The sequence below is a fragment of the Eubalaena glacialis genome, chromosome 7, assembly GCF_028564815.1.
Source record: "Eubalaena glacialis isolate mEubGla1 chromosome 7, mEubGla1.1.hap2.+ XY, whole genome shotgun sequence".
NCBI classification, from domain to species: domain Eukaryota; kingdom Metazoa; phylum Chordata; class Mammalia; order Artiodactyla; family Balaenidae; genus Eubalaena; species Eubalaena glacialis.
Genome location: NC_083722.1, coordinates 5,253,982 through 5,276,751, shown reverse-complemented (window position 1 = coordinate 5,276,751; position 22,770 = coordinate 5,253,982). Strand labels below are relative to the sequence as shown.

At 39.6% G+C, this 22,770-nt stretch overlaps 1 protein-coding gene across 3 annotated transcripts in view; it reads left to right on the top strand.

The window, feature by feature from the left end:
- The window catches only part of CAGE1 (cancer antigen 1), a 47,262-nt gene that overhangs the window by 18,165 nt on the left and 6,327 nt on the right, over positions 1–22,770 (top strand). For all 3 annotated transcript variants that reach the window (XM_061194799.1, XM_061194798.1, XM_061194796.1), the window contains exons 2-5: positions 3,536–3,685; positions 5,562–5,672; positions 7,589–7,669; positions 7,882–7,989. In XM_061194799.1, coding sequence (XP_061050782.1) covers positions 3,545–3,685; positions 5,562–5,672; positions 7,589–7,669; positions 7,882–7,989 — 441 coding nt within the window. In that variant the 5' untranslated portion in view covers positions 3,536–3,544. The remainder of the gene's footprint in view (positions 1–3,535; positions 3,686–5,561; positions 5,673–7,588; positions 7,670–7,881; positions 7,990–22,770) is intronic.

Sequence of the window (22,770 nt, the reverse complement as noted above, 5' to 3'; positions counted from 1 at the left end):
TATACAGAAGTAGAAATATAATGTTGTACACATGAAACTTACATAATGTTATAAACCAGTGTTACCTCAATAGAAAATAAACTTTTAAAAAAGGCTTTGCAGGCTTAGGGTGATGGACAAATCTGTTTTAATTCATTTGAAGTCAAAGAAAGTTATATGTATTCAGAAAAGTTTGTGTCATAGAAAATGGTGAGAGTATCAAAGTTTAATTTTTCCTCTGTAAAAGTAAGTGTAATACATATCTCTATCATATACCTACTGTTTGTGCTCTGCTGTGCTATTAGGTGCTGTACATACATTCAGCAATTAATACTTAAGTATTTTTGTTAATTAGACATCAGTATTGGAAGTAGATGTTGTCATTGTTATTTCAGAACAGAGAATACCAAACTAGGGATCTTGGATTCAAGGCCAGACCTCAAAGCTCATGATCTTTCTACTCTTTCATACTTATTTTATTTACTGTAATTTACAGATTGCAGGTTCTTCAAAAGGAATACAGAATTCTACGGATATTCCTGAGATGTCAGTCAGGCACCAAAAGGAAGTCACAGTGGAGGGGAGGGAGAGTCCAGAGATTGTCTCAACTTGGTCTCCGACAGGCATTTCTTGGAGTGGTGGAGCAGCTCGGGAGGACTGCATGACACCCGACACAGAGCAGAGCTTGGAAAGCTCACAACCTCTGGAAGAGGACATGGCTTTAAACGAAGTCCTACGAAAATTAAAACGTACTAACAAAGAACAGCAAACTCTGATCCAAGACCTACAGCGTAGTAACATGTATTTAGAGAAGAAGGTTGAAGAACTGCAGATGAAGACAACTAAACAGCACGTGTTCGTGGACATCATCAATAAGCTAAAGGAGAATGTTGAAGAATTAATTGAAGACAAATACAGAGTAATGCTAGAGAAGAATGATACAGAGAAGACATTGCAGGATTTGCATGAGATTTTAGTTAACACCCAAAAACATCTTCAGGAATCCAGGAATGAAAAGGAAACCTTACAGCTAGAGTTTAAGAAGATCAAGGGCAATTATGTTAGTCTACAGGAAAGGTACATGACTGAAATGCAACAAAAAAATAAAGCTGCAAGTCAGTGCATGGAGATGGACAGAGCCTTAAGCAAGAAAGAAGAAGAGGTAGAGAGGCTGCAGCAACTCAAAGGAGAACTGGAAAAGGCCACCACTTCTGCTCTGGACTTGTTGAAAAAGGAAAAAGAGACCCGAGAACAAGAGTTCCTGTCTTTACAGGAGGAATTTCAGAAACGTGAAAAGGAAAACTTGGGTGAAAGACAGAAACTGAAATCTAGACTTGAGAAATTGGTCGCTCAAGTTCAAAATTTGCAGTTCATATCCGACAATGAAAAGGCTAAGAATACAGAACTCCAGCAGCAGATCAACAAAGTAAAAAGTGAAAACTCAAAACTTCAGCAGCAGGTTGCAAGGAGTGAGGAGCAAAATTATGTCCCTAAATGTGAGATAGCTCAACTCAAGGAGAACTTAGAGGAAGGAATAGAGTCAGATATGGCAAAGGTATTATCACAGATTCAGAATCTCTAATGCAGAATTTCAGGAGTTTCTAGTACTCTTCTGATGCATATTTGGGCATGGCCCATACACAAATTTGTTGGCAGAGAGAGTCATTAACAAAAAAGAGAGAAAGGAAAATGCACCACAGGTTTGGAGAAGTTTCTTTGGTTCTTGGGTACTCACATTAAAGAACAGCCATTCCTGGCCTCTTGTGATTATTTTGGTAGTGGTGAAAATTAATGTGGGAATTTTGTGGGTTCCTATGACCAATCATCCGGAGAATCCTTTGAGAAAAGATTTTCTAAGTGGGGATCGCAATCTTTTCATGCCACATCTACCTATTCAAACTAAATAATACAATTGCATATTTGGTTTACAAGGTAAAACAAACCTATGTTGTAACACACAGTAATTTTGTAAAGCTATAAACATTTTTATTGAGATGTAGTTGATATATAACGTTATATTAGTTTCAGCTATACAACATAAAGATTTGTTATTTGTATATATTGCAAAATGATCATCATAATATATCTACTTAACATTCATTAAAAACATCATGAGAGCCTCATATCAATGTGTTTGGAAAGGCTGTAATTTTGTATTTGCAGTTCAAATGGCTTTTTTGGCAGACAGCCTGGAAGCATGTCCTGGTAGTGATAATCTTCACAAGCCAGAGCATATCTGTTCTATTTCAGTTTTGTAGGCCTGCCTTAAAGTATTTATAGTATACAATCTTATTAACTCTGAGTACTTAGAAAGAAGGCTAATCTAAACTAGAAAAATGTATAAGTTTATTTTTACATTTGTCGTAATAACTTAGGCTGAGCTGATCTGTTGCTTGAAGATGTCCTTAGAGGACTCTCTTTCATGAATCTGTAATCAGTATAAGTATTGCTTGCAAGTAAATAATTCTATTATTTTTAATGACTCAGAAAAATATTGTTCTCTTATTAAAAAATTCTCTCTGTGATCTTTTCTCCAGAAAGAAGGAAGGACTATCTAAGCCAGTGTGGTTCTCAAACTTTAGCATTCATCAGCATCAGCTGTGAAAATGCAGATTGCTGGGGCCCACCCAGATTTTCTGATTCAGTAGGTGTGCAGTGGGGCCTGAGAATGTGCATTTCTAAGAAGATCCTGGATCTCACTGATGCTTCTGGTCCAGGGATCACACTTTGAGAACCACTGACCTAAACAAAGATGACCTTAAGTTTAGCTGGTAGCCAAATCATGGCAAGTTTTGAATTAGCAAACACTGAGTAAATTAGTGTAACTGTGTAGAAGTTTATCCAGTATACAATTTTTTTCTTGAGCTTTCTTCTTTAAAAAGCAGTGAAGTTCCTTGTTCTATCTTGACAAATCAATTTTTTTACTCTGCTTTTAGTTTTGCTTTTCATTACCTTTAGGTCCATTTTCCCAAAGTGTGTTCCGGGAGTATCTTTGAGGTCAAAAGCATTTTCATGGTAATAAATACGAAGACATTATTGCCTTTTTCATTCTCATTCTTTCACAAGTGTACAGTGGAGTTTTCCAGAAGCTATGTGACATGTGATGGTGTAATTGCTTTTCACGGCTGATGGAATGCGGGAAGCACATTATGAGAATCCAGCTATCTTCTATTAAGCCAGCATTAAAAATATTTGCAAAAAGTGTAAACACTGCCACTCTTTTCACTAATTTTTCATTTTGGAAAATGTGCTTTGTATTAAATTGTTACTTACATTGACACGTAATAGATTTATTGTTATTTGAATTAGTAAACATATTTTTGAATGTTCTCAGTTGTAATTTCAATACAATAAATATTGATAGATATAACCTAATAAACAAAAAGTTTTTGGGATCCTCAATAATTTTTAAGAGTATGAAGGCATCCTGAGAATCAAAAAGTTTGAGAACCACTGCTCTGAGTTTTTAAGAGTGGTATTTTATTCAGCATTTTACCTAAAAAGTAATCCAGATTCTTTGTCTTTATTGTGGCAAATCTGAATTGTGTACATGTAGGATGCAAAGATGATACATTCTAATTTGTTCCTGAATCACTCACCTTGTGAAGGAGAGAGCCTGAATCCCCCAGACATGAAAAGAACTTCGCAGCTGACCTCCAAAATTTGCAATCTTCTGGCTCTGATGGTACGACTTCTCATGTGCCAGGTAATTAGAAAAAATCATATTTTTTACTGGGAGAAGAGATATCAAGGTTGGACAATTAAGTTGTGAAAGAAAAAAAATGGAAGTAAAAATACAGATCCTTAAACCAACCAATCAGCCCTTCCTTCTTCCCACTACTTCTTTCTTTCTTCAACACCTAATTCCCACAAATCTATAGTAAGATAATATAATAAGATTAAAAAAATAAAAACTTCAGGCAAAACCCTTCCCTCAGTGCTTTCCACATTTCAGGAACACTCCCTCAGAGTAATAGTCCTGTGCTTCAGGGCAGCCTGTGATGAGAGATTGTTCACACAAATGAGCTGTTTACCCAATCTGAAATGCAGCTTTGGGGCAGGGGTTGGGCAGTGCAGAGCTGTGTACATTAATTAGTAGAATGAAAAATGAAGTTAGTGTCTGGTGAGTTCAAGGCACGGCTTCACCACCTCGCTGTTGTGTGACCTGGCCAAGTAAATTTTCCTTTCTCAGCCTTAGCTGAAGTGATATTTGCTGCTGCCCTGGGAGGTTACAAACACTACGTCTTAATGAGAGAACATTTTAAGGGCATGACACTTGATAGCTTCTCAGTTATTAAGCTCTCTTTCTTCCTCTTCCCTCTGATCATTGTACATTTCTTTGAGCTTCAGTGCACTCCTCTGAGCCAAAATTTGGGGACATGAGTTTGCAATGTTCCGGATCCAACACAACCTTTATTCCTGCTTTCTTTTAGCTAAAATTTGTTGCACACTAGCATTTATTGAATGCTGGAAACCAAGCTAAGCATTTTTAGCAGTGATCACAAAGTGGTGGCCCATAGACTGTATCCACCTGAAGTTTTGTCTTTAATATTTGAATTTGAATATGGCACAAACTCTTCTTTGCTGTAACCTTTTCCACCCCACCTTGCCCCTTCAGACGTCTGCTTTCTTACCATATTTGCTTGGCTTTCTCCTGTCTCACTGGAGGCTGCTGTTCTTTCTCAGTCTTATTTGGTGTCTGCTTCTTCTCTACAAGACCTCTCAGTAAGGGAGTGAGTCATCAGCCCTCTTCTTAGTAAATCTCATCCCAGGCCAAACAAATATCTGTTTGCTTAAGCCTTCAAGATCAGAGACTCCATATGTCAGATGCCCTCTGCCTAATGCAGGGTAAACCCTTAACAGGCACTCAACAAATATTTGCTGACTTCCCAACCTGTCCTTGGAGGCATTTAAGTTGACCTTGCTTTTCATAGGTTATCTCATTCAATTCTTACCCCATTTTTTACATTATCAGACTTTTTTTTTTTAACACGGAAAAACAAACTTAGGCTTAGAATCATTGAGTTTCTTGTCCAAAGTCAAGTGGTTAAGTGACAGAACTCAGATGGTTAAGTGACAGAACTCAGATACAAACCCAAGTAGTCTGACTGTAATGCATGCACTTTTGACCCTTAGGTTATATTGGTCCAAGTATCTTCATTCTTGTGGAATGTGGGTGCCACTGAAATATCTAGAGTTTCAGTATTGTTGAGGATGTCTGATTGTTCTGGTGTCAGGTATAACAATTTGACTAAAATTTGGATTTGTAAACTGACTAGGCTAAGAGCAGATGTATGTATGAGTATATAAGCATGTGTAGTTATTAACTTCCCAGTGATTATACTAATTTGTCCCAATAACAATTTATATACAAGTGTGAATCTATATGAATTCTTTCCACATTAACCCTTTATTAGATGGCTTATGATGAGTAATTGAAGAATTGAGTTCAATATGATTTTATCTCCTTTGGTTTAGCCACTTATTTTGGAAGGGAGATTTATTTCATTTGTCTTCTTTCCTGCCTCCTTTTAGCTTTACTGAAAACTTTTTAATATAGCTTCTCAAAATGTTACCCTTAGGACATCACCAATCCTGATGCCGAACATTTCAAAGAGAATGAGAAAATTAGTGATATCATGCTACAAAAATTGAAGAGTTTTCATCTTAAAAAGAAAAAGTTAGATAAAGAGGTACTGTATGTATTCTTTATTCTGAAAATTGTATCATTTTTAGTGAAAAAAAGACAAAGAAAAAGGTCATGTAAAAGTATAAAGAGGCTCCTAAAATTTTGGATTTTTTTAAAGAATTATTTTGGGGGACAAGATTAGCTTTACTTTGGCCCTCACTAAGGAGATACACTGTTCAACATTTGACTTGTTTTATAACATAAGTATGTATTAGAAAATCTCATTCATCTACCAAAAAATTGGTATGATTATTTTTTCACTTTTGTATGGTACTACTGATTCCTGAAGAAGTGTGTATTTTGACATTTCTATAGTGATTACAAACTTTATCACTTGGAATAATGAATACATTGAAAACAAATTTTATTTCTCAAGTGGGACAAGGGTAAGGGAAGAGGCTCTTGGAATTTCTTCAATCATTCTTTTCTTGGTGTAGTGGTGCAGAGGTGGAGAGAGAGAATGAAGAGAGTCAGTTATATAGAGAAAGTGATAACAGGACGTGAATGTGTGCGCTTTTAATCTGAAAGGAATACAGAAGTGACTAATTTATCTGGCTAAAGGAATAAAAACGTATTTAAATCTGGGATTCAATTTCAGTGCTGCATTATCAGGAAATGACTTCTCTGAACTGAGGTGGATAGAAAATTTGTTGCAGGTATTCTGCGGAATCTCTTTGTCTCTTAGCTAACCTCTAGAGAAAAGGACTAAGGAATAAACAGACATGCAGAGAAACTACTGGCCTCCATTTCTTAAACCAGTCTTCAGAAATAAGCCCAGTTGAGGATTCGAGTAAGATGTTATAAAAATACCATTTCAGATATTTATGTTCTCTTGGTAAATTTCTGTGTCATTCCTGTAATACTGGCAGATGAAATAATATGATGTGTGTAATTTGATTCAGTGAAGGGAGTTGCAGGGAGGAGGAAGTGGCTGGGGTATTAACGATACAAGGCTGACCGTTAACTGTTAGTAGTTGAAACTGGATAATAGTTACATGGGCGTTCATTAAAGTTTTTCCTCTTTTCTGGCAAGTGTTCATAGTAAAAAAAAAAAAAAAATTCTGTGCAGCCCTCACTAATATTTGGAGGAGTTAGAATATTGAATGTTAAGATTTATTGTTATTACATGGAACAAACAAATGAGGAGAAATGACTATAAATTGCATCTAGAAAAAGTTGGCTAATTTTTTTTCTTTAAAGAAGAATTTTAATAGCCTGGCTGCAAAAACAATTGACTATTAGGATAAGCTCTCTGGAGATCCCAAGCCCACGCTCAGGTTTAACGATTTACTGGACTCGCAGGACTCAGCACATAGTTGTTCTCACAGCTATGATGTATTATTACCGTGAGAGGATACAGAGCAAAATCAGTAAAGGGAAAAAGCACGTAGGGCAAAGTTCAGAGGAAACCAGATCCAAGCTTCCAAGAGTCCTTTCGCAGTGAGTCACACAGGGTACACTTCCTTCCGCCAGCAGTGACCCGTGCAGCGTGCGTGAAATGTTCCCAGGGCTGCTTGTTGGAGACTGAGTGTCCAGGGTTTTGACTGGAGGCTGGTTGGGTAGGTGCCCTCTGCCTGCCATGTACCAAAATTCCAGACCCTCCCGAAGGAAAGGGGTATTCAGCATAAACGTTCTTTGTACAAATAGGTTAGGCACAGTGAGCCTTCATATCAGGAAATGATGGAAACTCTCCCACAATCCAAGTTGCTAGATGCCAGTCAGAGGGCAGTCTGGCGAGCAGGCCTTTCTAAGGACAGCAGTCTCAGGCCTGCTGTGTGAACGCTCTGCTACACAAGAGCTTTAAAAACAAGACACCTTTGGAGACCAGGGACTGTGCATGGTTTGGTGACTTTATTATAAATGTTCTGGAATGTAGTTTTATTTCCTCTCCTCTGAAATAGAAAATGCTTTTTTCCTTAGCTACTGAAGCATAAAGACAGAATCACAGCTTTCAGAGAGTTAATTGCTAATGAAAAATCATTTCAAGATCAGGATACTGAGGTGAGTTAAACATTCACTATGTACTATCTTTAACATACAAAAATACAATTTTAGATACTTAACATTGAAATCATTCTGACTCCAAGTTCTACACATCTGTTATTGAAACCACTGGAGATCTCTCTGATGGTTAAACTAATAACATATTCATTGTCAAATGTTCCAAGGGGTGTGAACATATTGGAAGTGAGTACAAATATGTTTCATCTCAGGTTACAGACTTTGATTCAAATGAAGCCAAGAATGTCGGAGACGTACCTGTCTTACTGGGAGCCAAACTGGATCAGTACCACAGCCTAAATGAAGAGCTTGATTTCTTGGTAAGAAACACCTTTTGTTGCTTTGCTAGCATTTTTATATACAACACCATTTTAGTAACAAGTTCAGGAAATTATCGACCTTCAAAAATTTTGCTCATTGAAATGGTCACACACTGGCATAGTAGCAGCATTATTCACCCACAAAAATATACAATTGAAGTTTGCATTTTCAGGTTTTGAAATTTTAAATATTGTCCCACCTGATTTCTGTTTAATCAGATTTTTTCTTTCAAAATGCAGAAATTTTCAAATGTGTGCAGTTTTTCATAGAGGATGGAGCACATTTATATTGTTGCGTATGCTACCACTATTCTTATAGCAGCAGGTGTCTACAGCAATCATGATTAAGGGATGTGCTTTGGAAAATGGCACTCATACTTTAGATGGCATCTAAAGATAAAGGCATCACAAGGAAATGGTAATTATGTGAGGGGATGGAGATGTTAGCTAAGCTATGGTGGTAATCATTTTGCAATATGTAAGTGTATCAAATCAACACGTTGTACACCTTAAACTTACACAGTGTTACATCAATTATATCTCAATAAAGCTGGAAAATTTAAGATAAAGGCAGATAAAACAGGAAAAATACGTGGGAAGAACATAAAAATATCTTGGTATCTAGAAAGTTACAGCCCATTTGGATCCCACCTTAATTAAAAAGAGGTTAACGTAATTTATTTTTTAATAGCTAGAGAAGTCTATCATCATATTTCTAAATTATTAAAAATCAGGGAATTCCCTGGCAGACCAGTGGTTGGGACTCAGTGCTTTCACTGCCAAGGACTCGGGTTCAATCCCTGGTCGGGGAACTAAGATCCTGCAAGCCGAGCAGTCTGGCCAAAAAAATAAATAATTAATTAATTAAAATTAATTAACAATTAATGATAAATTAATTAAAATCGGCATTCTGTACTAAATTCATTACATACCCATTCATCTTTAAGAGAGAAAAAAAAGTCCAACGTGGTGAGGGCTTAAAGGTTTCTTCTTTTCTAATTTGTTCATTTTTTTCATTAAATAAGTAATTGTTCACTTCCCACGAAAGGTTAAGCAGGGCTAGTCGCTATGAAGATAGAAAGATAAATCAAGCATGAGCCCTGGGTTTCCCTGGTGGCACAGTGGTTGGGAATCCACCTGCCAATGCAGGGAACACGGGTTCGAGCCCTGGTCCGGGAAGATCCCACATGCCGTGGAGCAGCTAAGCCCGTGCGCCACAACTGCTGAGCCTGTGCTCTAAAGCCCGTGAGCCACAACTACTGAAGCCCACGTGCCTAGAGCCCGTGCTCCGCAACAAGAGAAGCCACCTCAATGAAGAGTAGCCCCCGCTCGCCGCAACTAGAGAAAGCCCACGTGCAGCAAAGAAGACCCAATGCAGCCAAAAATAAATAAAATAAATTTATAAAAAAAAAAAACATGAGTCCTGCTTCCAAAGAATCTAGAAAAGTAGATGCGATACATAGATAATTATTTACGAGGACTAAAGGGAACATTTTTTAAAAAGAGATATACAGTGACAAGCATCCGACAGAGGAGATCAGAGGAGGAACCGATGGCGTCCTGGTGGGAGAAGCACAGAGGACGGTGACCAGACTGTTAGTGGGCGGATGAGAGGAGGGCACGCGGTAAGCTGTGGCTCCATCACCAGCTTCTGTGCTTCAGGCATAAAAAGGATGGGAGTGGACCTTGATCTTCCCCGGGTGGGAAGCTGGAGTGAGGAAAAGGACACAAATGGAAGCGCTCAGACACGCTGTGTCGCTTTTAACATGTGCTGCAGACTTTCTTGTACAAACCGTATCTCAGAGAAACCAAATAATTGATGAGGGAGAGGTCTTCATGGAAGAATGTAAGCTGTTAAAAGCAAGAGAAGACACACCTGCAGAAAATTTCATTTTGCATCCCTGAATAAAATAAGGAATCCAGGCAATTACAATGGTTGCTAAAACATGTAAGTTCAAGGCTCATAGGAACCTGTTAATGACCAACACCAGAGCCCCCTCGTCTGCCTCAACCACACGAAAGGTGAGACATGCCCCTGACAGGATGCAGGAGGGAACGGGGCACTGTGCGTGAGGTGTTCTCACCTGAACCACCTGTTCTGAAAGCAAGCTTCTAGACCACACGACCAGCTGACAGGATAAAGAACCATATTAAGTTGACCATGATAAAAATCCAGAACGTGAGAAATTCTAATCCATAAACAATTGGCACAAGGAAGGGGAGGGAGAGGAGAGGAAGAGCTGTTCTAGACTCAGAGATTAGAGACCTGAGACAAATCAAGCAAACGCATCACGTGTAGATCCTGGCTTGAACACACCCACTTCACAAAGATATTCGTGAGATATCAGCAGAAAACCGAACACAGTCTGGGTGTTAGATGGTATTGAGAATTTATTGTTAATTTTAGTAGATGTGATAGTGGTATCATTGTGTTTTTAAAAGCCCTTGTCTGTTAGTGATACATACTGAGAAGTGTTTATGAGTGAACTAACATGATGGCTAGCTTTGCTTTAAAATACTCCAAGAAATTTAAAAGGTGGCAGAGTGAGAGTGGGGGGTGGGAAGTTGGAGACAGATGAAAAAATACTGGAAAAATGTTGATAATTGTTGAAGTTAAGTGATGGGTACATGGAGGTTCATTATACTACTCTCTCTACTTTTGTATGTGTTTTGGAATTTTCCAAAGTAAAAAGGGCTTTAGTTTTGTTCTTTGGTTTTGAAATGCAGAAGTGTGCTCTAGAAGGCTCACTCCTCATTCTCCAAGGAACTCTAGGCCAGGAAGACTAGGTCTGCCAGAGTTAAATTTGGTGGCTTGCACCTCCTCTCATGCTTTCTCGTGCACTGCTCCTGTGGTCCTTCGGACCCTTGCCTTTGGTTCTTCTTCACAATTCTGATCTTGTTGGCTGCTCCAGGAGCCTCCTGACCTCCTCCATCCTGAGACAGGACCCCAGCTTTGCCTTCCTGCTGGCTCTAGCCAGCTGGATGTTTAACTTTCAAGTGCAAACTGTCTCCTGGTCCTACAAGGTCTTGATAAGGTACACCAAAGTCAGGGATTTGGTCAGAGGGAAGAGGCAAGAGTCCAGTTAACACTGCTGACATTCCGGGTTCAAGGGGGGGGCTAATAAGATTGACCCCTCAAGTTCCTCCTAGATCCCATCTTCTGTAAAATAGGAACCTTTTTATAAAAATAAGATACTCTTTTAAAAATTTTTATTTTATATTGGACTATAGTTGATTAACAATGTGTTAGTTTCAGGTGAACAACAAAGTGATTCAGTTATACATATACATGTAAAAAATAAGATATTCTTTAACCAGTATTATAGAAGATATCCTTTAACCATTATTGTAGAATAGTTGAAGATTAAAAACTAAAATACTATCCTAAAATATACCACTTCACTATAACACTCTATATATTACATAAAACATTTACCTAATTTGGACCTCCTTGGTGGTCCAGTGGTTAAGAATCTGCCTGCCAATGCAGGGGACACGGGTCCAAGCCCTGGTCCGGGAAGATCCCACGTGCTGTGGAGCAACTAAGCCCGTGTGCCACAGCTACTGAGCCCGTGCACCTAGAGCCTGTGCTCTGCAACAAGAGAAGCCACCACAATGAGAAGCCCCCGCTCACCGCAACTAGAGAAAGCCCGCGCACCGCAAGTAGAGAAAGCCTGCACACAGCAACGAAGACCCAACGCAGCCAGATAAATAAATAAATAAATTTATTTTTTTAAAAAAAGATATTCTCTAACCAGTATTATAGAAGATATCCTTTAACCATTATTGTAGACTAGTTGAAGATCAAAAACTAAAATACTGTCCTAAAATATACCACTTCACTTTAGCACTCTATATATTACATAAAACATTTACCTAATTTGGGCTTCCCTGGTGGTCCAGTGGTTAAGAATCCACCTGCCAATGCAAAGGACACGGGTTCAAGCCCTGGTCCGGGAAGATCCCACATGCCGCAGAGCAACTAAGCCTGTGCCTCAAAACTACTGAGCCTGTGCTCTGTAGCCCGCGAGCTGCAACTGCTGAGCCCATGTGCCACAACTACTGAAGCCCATGCACCTAGAGCCTGTGCACGGCAGCAAAGAGTAGCCTCTGCTCGCCACAACTAGAGAAAGCCCGCACGCAGCAACGAAGACCCAGCACAGCCAAAAACAAAAAACAAAAAACCCATTTACCTAATTTATTATTTTGGTAGCCTTTAAAATTAGAAGTTTGTTAACTTGTAAAGAAATACTCAGAAGGAAGCATCATATATATATATATAATTATTTTTATTTTCATGTTATGTCCTATAGCCATAAAAATAAGAAAAGAACAAATATGTAAAGCATAAAATTACTACTCTAGGAAAATTTTTCTAGGTACTCCAAAAGAAAATAACCGTAGTCCCTTGTCTCATGATCCCTCTGAACTATGAACCATACCTGCCAGCTCCTGCATTTGGGCACAGTATCACCTTGAGTATACTTTACATTGGTGTCACTGACCAATCTCCTGAGGAAGGGTCTGGGTTCACTAGGATTCAGGTCAAACAGGTGGGAGGGCTGTCCCACCAGGTGGAACCCCAGCTCCTCGGTTTCCAGAGAAGATGTCAACCTTACCACCTATTTCCTTGTTTTCCCAAGCTCCCTGGGCATTCCTCTGATGCTCTGACCCTATTCCTCACCTTCCTGGTTCTGATTTCCCTAAATCCTATTCTAAAGCCAGCACAAGAAACAATATTTGCGCTGCAGACCCTTTTCAGAGGATATAACCTCAATCTATCTGCCGACCAGCTCTTAGGAGGAGCGTGTGTAAGGATTCCTGTATCTCTGAAGGGTTATGTGTGCCATCCTGTCATTCCTCTAGCAGTAACCCGCAGTAAAAACACATTTTACATCTTGATCGGATACCTATATGCCCACACACAGAAGAAACACCAGTTTCATATTCGATCCTGTTCTATTCCATTTTTTGTGTGCGTGTTGTTCATATATTCATTTCAATACTTATCGAGTTACAACCTGGATCATGTTTGTTATCAGAAAGCTGCTGCTTGGAACACGCTATCTTGGCCCTCACAGAATTGCTTTTACTGAGTTGTGTTTTGGTGTTTTACGCCCTCAACAATCCTAGGAAACATCTTTTTCCATTTGTTGTAAAAAGATTGCTGCTTCCCTTAGTGCCACTTGGATGAGAACGTCCTTCGAGACTTCAGGCCTACTAGGAAAAGCTTTTCTTAGAAGCAGGTGTGTTTTCATCGCATGAATAATGAAAATCATGTAACTGACCAGGTTCCTGTTTGCTTTGGCTACCAGGAAGTTTAGTTCCGAAAGCATGGTGCTGTAGCTCAGGGCTTAACTGGCTTCATATCCGCCTGTTGTTCTTTATCTGTTCTGTACATTCTGGTTTAATTGTTTATTTTTAATTTATATTTTATTGCATATATTCAATCTCAAAACCTTTGTGTAAAGAATTGGGGAATCAGTCAATCAGCCAGCCTTCAGATATCCCAGTCTCCAGGACTGTTCATAATGATGACTGATGCATCGCTGTCATGGTATTATTTCTACCTTGACACACTTTCTTTTCTTTTCTTTTTTTTTTAATTAGAGTAAAATTGCTTTACAATGTTGTGTTAGTTTCTGCTGTACAGTGAAGCAAATCAGCTATATGTATACATATATCCCCTCTCTCTTGGACTTCCCTCCCCACCCCATCCCACCCATCTAGGTCATCACGGAGCACTGAGCTGAGCTCCCTGTACTATACAGTAGGTTCCCCCTAGCTACCTTGACACACTTTCTCTGTGAGTTGACACTAGCAGAGTGTAAGACAAGCAAAAGCCTCTTAGGAAGCCTGGAATCATGAACTAGGTAGAGCCAGATACCCTGACTGTATAGGCCAGGCTGTTGTACCTCAGGTCACAGCAGCCCTCAGTGCTCCTCTCAGGGGTGTGATAGGCACAATGATGGCCTCCCAAGATGTCCATGCCCTATTCTGCGAACATGGCAAAAGGGACTTTGCATTCCTTAATGAAACAAGGAAGCTAGCAATTATGGCTAAAGGGACGTTGCAGGCATGATGAAATCAAGGACCTTTAGGTGTGAAGATAGACTATCCTGGATTATCAGGATGTGCCCAGTCTAATCACAACTATCCTTAAAAGTGGAGAAATCTTCCCGGCAATGTTGTAGAGAGACGTGACCACTGAAGGATGTCAGAGACGCAGCATCGCTGGCTTTGAAGACGGGGAGGGACCCAAGCTGAGGAAATGTGGGCAGCCTTTGGAAGCTGGAAAGTCTCCTCCAAAGCCTCAGAAAGGAACCAGCCCTGCTGACACTTTGACTTTAGCCGAGTGAGACACCTGTCAGACCTCTAAGCAACAGAACTATAAGGTAATAAATGTGCATTGTTTTAAGCCACTGAGTTTGTGATCATTTGTTATAGCAGCAGCAGGAAACTATTACATGATATGTTGACCTCATTTTCTTTAGTGATTTGGATTTCAGTGTCCCATAATATATTGGGGCAAGTCCATATATTATCAACATGGAACTGTGTCCACAAATCTAGAATACGGGGGACCACAGAGGGGACCCAACCCAGGAACTCCTCCTCTACAGGAATTCACGTCTAAGCAGCCTGCCTGGACCCAGCGGACCTCCTCCCAAACCAGCAGCCACTGCTCTCCTGCCTCTCAGTGCCTGCTGTTCTCACAGTGCAGGGGGGCAGCTTTCCAAGAGGACTTCCTCCTCCACTACGGTCAAGTGCATGTTGCTTTGGGCAGGGCCAGGCACGGTGCTCTTCCTCCACCAAACTCCACCCTGCCCTTGGAACCCGCTTCTCCTAGATGACTGACAAGGCCCATCCCAACTTCTGTGGGTCTGCATCTGCACCACGGCCCTGGCACTCACGGGCAGGCCCCTCAGGAAAGGGGACCAGGGGGGCTGGGAGAGAGTGCTGCCACACCTGCTCTCAGCCCTCAGGCACCCCGGGGTTAGGGGAGGTCTTGTTAGACCTTGTTTATTAAAAAGTGCCTTTTTTTGTTAATAGATCTTTATTGGAATATAATTGCTTCACAATACTGTGTTCGTTTCTGTTGTACACCGAAGTGAATCAGCCATATGCATACATATGTCCCCATATCCTCTTGAACCTCCCTCCCACCCTCCCTATCGCATCCCTCTAGGCAATCGCAAAGCACTGAGCTGATCTCCCTGTGCTATGCGGCTGCTTCCCACTAGCTATTTTACATTCGGTAGTGTATATATGTCAATGCTACTCTCACTTTGACCCAGCTACCCCCTCCCACCCCGTGTCTTCAAGTCCATTCTCTATGTCTACATTAAAAAGTACCTTTTGATATGCTTTCAGAAAAATGTTTTAGACTTTTCCAGTGATTTGATTTTAATAGACTGTCTTCCAAAACTTTTCTATTTTGAAATTTTTTTTTTAACTTTAAAATAATGAGCTCTTAATGAAAAGACAAGTCACGGACTGGGAGAAAATATTTTCAAATCACAGATCTGATAAAGGACTTGTATCTAGAATATATAAAGAATCCTTGAAAACAAACAACCAAATTTTTTAAATGGGCAAAAAGGTTTTAACAGACACTTCACTAAGAAGATACATGGATGGCAAATGAGCACATGAAAAGATGCTCAGCATCATTAAGAGGCAAATTAAAACCACAGTGAATACCACTACACACCTGTTAGAATGTCTGTTAAAAAGACTGGCCATACCAAGGATTGGTGAGAATACAGAGCAACTGCAGGTCTCATCCACTGCTGGTGGGAATGTAAAATGGTACAGCCACTTCGGAAAACGTTTTGGTGGTTTCTTAAAAAGTTAAACATGTACTTACCATCATTCTACTCCTAGGTGTTTTATTTACCCAAGAGAAATGAAAGCCTATGTTTATACAAAGGTTCCTAGCTGCTTTATTTATAATAGCCAAAAACTGAAGGCAACTCAAATTTCTATCAACAGATAAACGGATAAACAAATTGTGGTACATCCATACACTGAAATACTACTCAGGAATGAAAAAGGGGTGAGTTGGAGATTGGTTCAAGATGGCGGGGTAGAAGGACGTGCCCTCACTCCCTCTTGCGAGAGCACCAGAATCACAACTAACTGCTGAACAATCATCGACAGGAAGACACTGGAACTCACCAAAAAAGATACCCACATCCAAAGACAAGGGAGAAGCCGCAATGAGACGGTAGGAGGGGCACAATCACAAGAAAATCAAATCCTATAACTGCTGGGTGGGTGACTCACAAACTGGAGAACACTTATACCACAGAAGTCCATCCACTGGAGTGAAGGTTCTGAGCCCCACATCAGGCTTCCCAACCTGGGGGTCCAGCAACAGGAGGAGGAATTCCTAGAGAATCAGACTTTGAAGGATTTGATTGCAGGACTTCAACAGGACTGGGGGAAACGGAGACTCCACTCTTGGAGGGCACACACAAAGTAGTGTGCACATCGGGACCCAGGGAAAGGAGCAGTGACCCCATAGGAGACTGAGCCAGACCTACCTGCTAGTGTTGTAGGGTCTCCTGCAGAGGCGGGGGGTGGCTGTGGCTCACCAGGGGACAAGGACACTGGCAGCAGAAGTTCTGGGAAGTACTCCTTGGCGTGAGCTCTCCCAGAGTCTGCCATTAGCCCAACCAAAGAGCCGGGTAGGCTCCAGTGCTGGGTCATCTCAGGCCAAACAACCAACAGGGAGGGAACCCAGCCCCACCCATCAGCAGACAAGCAGATTAAAGTTTTACTGAGCTCTGCCCACCAGAGCAACACCCAATCCTACTCACCACCAGTCCCTCCCATCAGGAAGCTTGCACAAGCCTCTTAGATAGCCTCACCCACCAGAGGGCAGACAGCAGAAGCAAGAAGATCTACAGTCCTGCAGCGTGTGGAACAAAAACCACATTCACAGAAAGACAGACAAAATGAAAAGGCAGAGAACTTTGTACCAGATGAAGGAACAAAGTAAAACCCCAGGAAAACAACTAAATGAAATGGAGATAGGCAACCTTCCAGAAAAGGAATTCAGAATAATGATAGTGAAGATGATCCAGGACCTCAGAAAAAAGATGAAGGCAAAGATCAAGGCGATGCAAGAAATGTTTAACAAAGACCTAGAAGAATTAAAGAACAAACACCTAGAAGAATTAAAGAACAAACAAACAGAGATGAACAATACAGTAACTGAAATGAAAAATGCACTAGCAGGAATCAGTAGCAGAATAACTGATGCAGAAGAACGGATAAGTGACCTGGAAGATAGAATGGTGGAATTCACAGCCACGAAACAGAAAAAAGAAAAAAGAATGAACAACAACAACTTTCGCATTATAGGGGTCCCAGAAGGAGAGGAGAGATAGAAAGGACCCAAGAAAATATTTGAAGAGATTATAGTCAAAAACTTCCCTAACATGGGAAAGGAAATATCCACCCAAGTCCAGGAAATGCAGAGAGTCCCAGGCAGGATAAACCCAAGGAGAAACACACCGAGACACATAGTAATCAAATTGACAAAAATTAAAGACAAAGAAAAATTATTGAAAGCAACAAGGGAAAAACGACAAATCACATACAAGGGAACTCCCATAAGGTTAACAGTTGATTTCTCAGCAGAAACTCTACAGGCCAGAAGGAAGTGGCAGGACATATTTAAAGTGATGAAAGGGAAGAACCTACAACCAAGATTACTCTACCAGTCAAGGATCCCATTTGGATTCGATGGAGAAATCAAAAGCTTTACAGACAAGCAAAAGCTAAGAGAATTCAGCACCACCAAACCAGCTCTACAACAAATGCTAAAGGAACTTCTCTAAGTGGGAAACACAAGAGAAGAAAAAGACCTACAAAAAACAAACCCATAACAATTAAGAAAATGGTAATAGGAACATACATGTCGATAATTACCTTAAACATGAATGGATTAAATGCTCCAACCAAAAGACACAGGTGCGCTGAATGGATACAAAAACAAGACCTATCTATATGCTGTCTACAAGAGACCCACTTCAGACCTAGGGACAGATACAGACTGAAAGTGAGGGGTTGGAAAAAGATATTCCATGCAAATGGAAATCAAAGGAAAGCTGGAGTAGCAATACTCATATCAGATAAAATAGACTTTAAAATAAAGAATGTTACAAAAGACAAGGAAGGACACTACATAATGGTCAAGGGATCAATCCATGAAGAAGATATAACAATTAGAAATATATATGCACCCAACATAGGAGCACCTTAATACATAAGGCAACTGCTAACAGCTATAAAAGAGGAAATTGACAGTAACACAATAATAGTGGGGGACTTTAACACCTCACTTACACCAATGGACAGATCATCCAAACAGAAAATTAATAAGGAAACACAAGCTTTAAATGACACAATAGACCAGATAGATTTAATTGATATTTATAGGACATTCCATCCAAAAACAGCAGATTACACTTTCTTCTCAAGTGCACACGGAACATTCTCCAGGATAGATCACATCTTGGGTCATAAATCAAGCCTTGATAAATTTAAGAAAATTGAAATCATATCAAGCATCTTTTCCGACCACAATGCTATGAGACTTGAAATCAATTACAGGGAAAAAAATGTAAAAAACACAAACACGTGGAGGGTAAACAATACATTACTAAATAACCAAGGTATCACTGAAGAAATCAAAGAGGGGCTTCCCTGGTGGCGCAGTGGTTGAGAATCTGCCTGCCAATGCAGGGGACACGGGTTCGAGCCCTGGTCTGGGAAGATCCCACATGCCGCGGAGCAACTAGGCCCGTGAGCCACAATTACTGAGCCTGCGCGTCTGGAGCCTGTGTCTGCAACAAGAGAGGCCGCGATAGAGGCCCGCGCACCGCGATGAAGAGTGGCCCCCACTTGCCGCAACTAGAGAAAGCCCTCGCACAGAAACGAAGACCCAACACAGCCATAAATAAATAAATAAATAAATAAATAAATAAATAAAAATTTTTAAAAACCCACAAAAACAAACAAACAAAAAAAACCCCGAGCATGCCTCACAATCACCCAATTCTGAGACACAGATTCAGGAAGTTGGGGTGGGGCCTGAGAATTTAAAAAAAAAAAAAGAAATCAAAGAGGAAATCAAAAAATACCTAGAGACAAATTACAATGAAAACATGGCTATCCAAAACCTATGGGATGCAGCAAAAGCAGTTCTAAGGGGGAAGTTTATAGCAATACAAGCCTACCTCAAGAAATAAGAAAAATCTCAAATAAAGAATCTAACCTTACACAGAAAGGAACTAGAGAAAGAAGAACAAACAAAACCCAAAGTTAGTAGAAGGGAAAAAATCATAAAAAGAGCAGAAATAAATGAAAAAGAAACAAAACAACAGCAAAGATCAATAAAACTAAAAGCTGGTTCTTTGAGAAGATAAACAAAACTGATAAACCTTTAGCCAGACTCATGAAGAAAAAGAGGGAGAGGACCCAAGTCAATAAAATTAGAAATGAAAAAGGAGAAGTTACAACAGACACCGCAGAAATACAAAGCCTCCTAAGAGACTACTACAAGCAACTCTATGCCAATAAAATGGACAACCTGGAAGAAATGGACAAATTCTTAGAAAGGTATAACGTTCCAAGACTGAACCAGGAAGAAACAGAAAATATGAACAGACCAATCACAAGTAATGAAATTGAAACTGTGATTAAAAATCTTCCAACAAACAAAAGTCCAGGACCAGATGGCTTCACAGGTGAATTCTATCAAACATTTAGAGAAGAGCTAACACCTATCCTTCTCAAACTCTTCCAAAAAATTGCAGAGGAAGGAACACTCCCAAACTCATTCTATGAGGCCACCATCCCCCTGATACCAAAACCAGACAAAGGTACTACAAAAAAAGAAAATTACAGACCAATATCACTGATGAATATAGATGCAAAAATCCTCAACAAAATACTAGCAAACAAAATCCAACAACACATTAAAAGGATCATACACCATGATCAAGTGGGGTTTATCCCAGGAATGCAAGGATTCTTCAATATACGCAAATCAATCAATGTGATACACCGTATTAACAAATTGAAGAATAAAAACCATATGATCATCTCAGTAGATGCAGAAAAATCTTTCGAGAAAATTTAACACTCATGTATGATAAAAATCCTCCAGAAAGTAAGCATAGACGGAACTTACCTCAACATAATAAAGGCCATATATGACAAAGCCACAGGCAACATCGTCCTCAATGGTGAAAAACTGAAACCATTTCCTCTAAGATCAGGAACAAGACAAGGTTGTCCACTCTCACCACTCTTACTCAGCATAGTTTTGGAAGTCCTAGCCATGGCAATCAGAGAAGAAAAAGAAATAAAAGGAATACAAATTAGAAAAGAAGAAGTAAAACTGTCACTGTTAGCAGCTGACATGATACTATACATAGAGAATCCTAAAGATGCCACCAGAAAACTACTAGAGCTAATCAATGAATTTGGTAAAGTAGCAGGATACAAAATTAATGCACAGAAATCTCTTTTATTCCTATACACTAACAACAAAAGATCAGAAAGAGAAATTAAGGAAAGAATCCCATTCACCATTGCAACAAAAAGAATAAAATACCTAGGAATAAACCTACCTAAGGAGGTAAAAGACCTATACTCAGAAAACTATAAGACACTGATGAAAGAAATCAAAGATGACACAAACAGATGGAGAAATATACCATGTTCTTGGATTGGAAGAATCAATATTGTGAAGATGACTATACTACCCAAGGCAATCTACAGATTCAATGCAATCCCTATCAAATTACCAGTGGCATTTTTTACGGAACTAGAACAAAAAATCTTAAAATTTGTATGCAGACACAAAAGACCCCAAATAGCCAAAGCAGTCTTGAGGGAAAAAAACAGAGCTGGAAGAATCAGACTCCCTGACTTCAGACTATACCACAAAGCTACAGTAATCAAGACAATATGGTACTGGCACAAAAACAGAAATATAGATGAATGGAACAGGCTAGAAAGCCCAGAGATAAACCCACGCACCTATGGTCAACTAATCTGTGATAAAGGAGGCAAGGATATACAATGGAGAAAAGACAGTCTCTTCAATAAGTGGTACTGGGAAAACTGGACAGCTACATGTAGAAGAATGAAATTAGAACACTCCCTAACACCATACACAAAAATAAACTCAAAATGGATTAAAGACCTAAATGGAAGACTGGACACTATAAAACTCTTAGAGGAAAACATAGGAAGAACACTCTTTGACATAAATCACAGCAAGATCTTTTTTGATCCACCTCCCAGAGTAATGAAAATAAAAACAGAAATAAACAAATGGGACCTAATGAAACTTAAAAGCTTTTGCACAGCAAAGGAAGCTATAAACAAGACGAAAAGACAACCCTCAGAATGGGAGAAAATATTTGCAAATGAATCAATGGACAAAGGATTAATCTCCAAAATATATAAACAGCTCATGCAGCTCAATATTAAAAAAAAAGAAAACCTAATCAGAAAATGGGCAGAAGACCTGAATAGACATTTCTCCAAAGAAAACATACAGATGGCCAAGAAGCACATGCAAAGCTGCTCAACATCACTAATTATTAGAGAAATGCAAATCAAAACTACAATGAGGTATCACCTTACACCAGTTAGAATGGGCATCATCAGAAAATCTACAAACAACAAATGCTGGAGAGGGTGTGGAGAAAAGGGGACCCTCTTGCACTGTTGGTGGGAATGTAAATTGATGCAGCCACTATGGAGAACAGTATGGAGGTTCGTTTAAAAAAACTAAAAATAGAATTACCATATGACCCAGCAATCCCACTACTGGGCATATACCCAGAGAAAACCATAATTCAAAAAGACACATGCACCCCAATGTTCATTGCAGCACTGTTTACAATAGCCAGGTCATGGAAGCAACCTAAATGCCCATCGACAGACAAATGGATAAAGAAGATGTGGTACATATATAGAATGGAATATTACTCAGCCATAAAAAGGAATGAAATTGGGTCATTTGTAGAGACGTGGATGAGTCTAGAGACTGTCATACAGAGTGAAGTAAGTCAGAAAGAGAAAAACAAATATCATATATTAATGCATGTATGTGGAACCTAGAAAAATGGTACAGATGAACCGGTTTGCAGGGTAGAAATAGAAACACACATGTAGAGAACAAACATAGGGACAGCAAGGGGGAAAAGTGGCGGGGGGGTGGTGGTGAGATGAACTGGCAGATTGGGATTGACATGTATACACTAATATGTATAAAATAGACAACTAATAAGAACCTGCTGTATAAAAAAATAAATAAAATTTAAATGACAAAAAAATAAAAAAGAAAAGAAAAAAAAGAAAAAGAGATGAGTTACTGATACACGTGTAACCTAGATGGATCTCAAAATAATTATGCTGACTGAAAAGAGCCAGATAAGGGTAAATACCCCTTGGTTCTGTTACATAAAATTCTAGAAAATGCAAACTAATCAGTCATGACAGAAAGCAGATGGGTGTTTGCCTAGGGCTGGCATAGAGTATGGGAGTGAGGGAAGGACAGACAGGAGGGAGGGGTTATCAAGAGGCAAGAGGAGACTTTGGTCAGGGGGCGGGTGGATATGTTCATTATGTTGATTGCGGTGATGGTTTCACAGTTGTATTCATAGATAAAAACATATCAAACTGTACATTTTATAAATATATGCAGTTTATTGTATGACAGTTATGCTCTTAAAATGGTTAAACTCT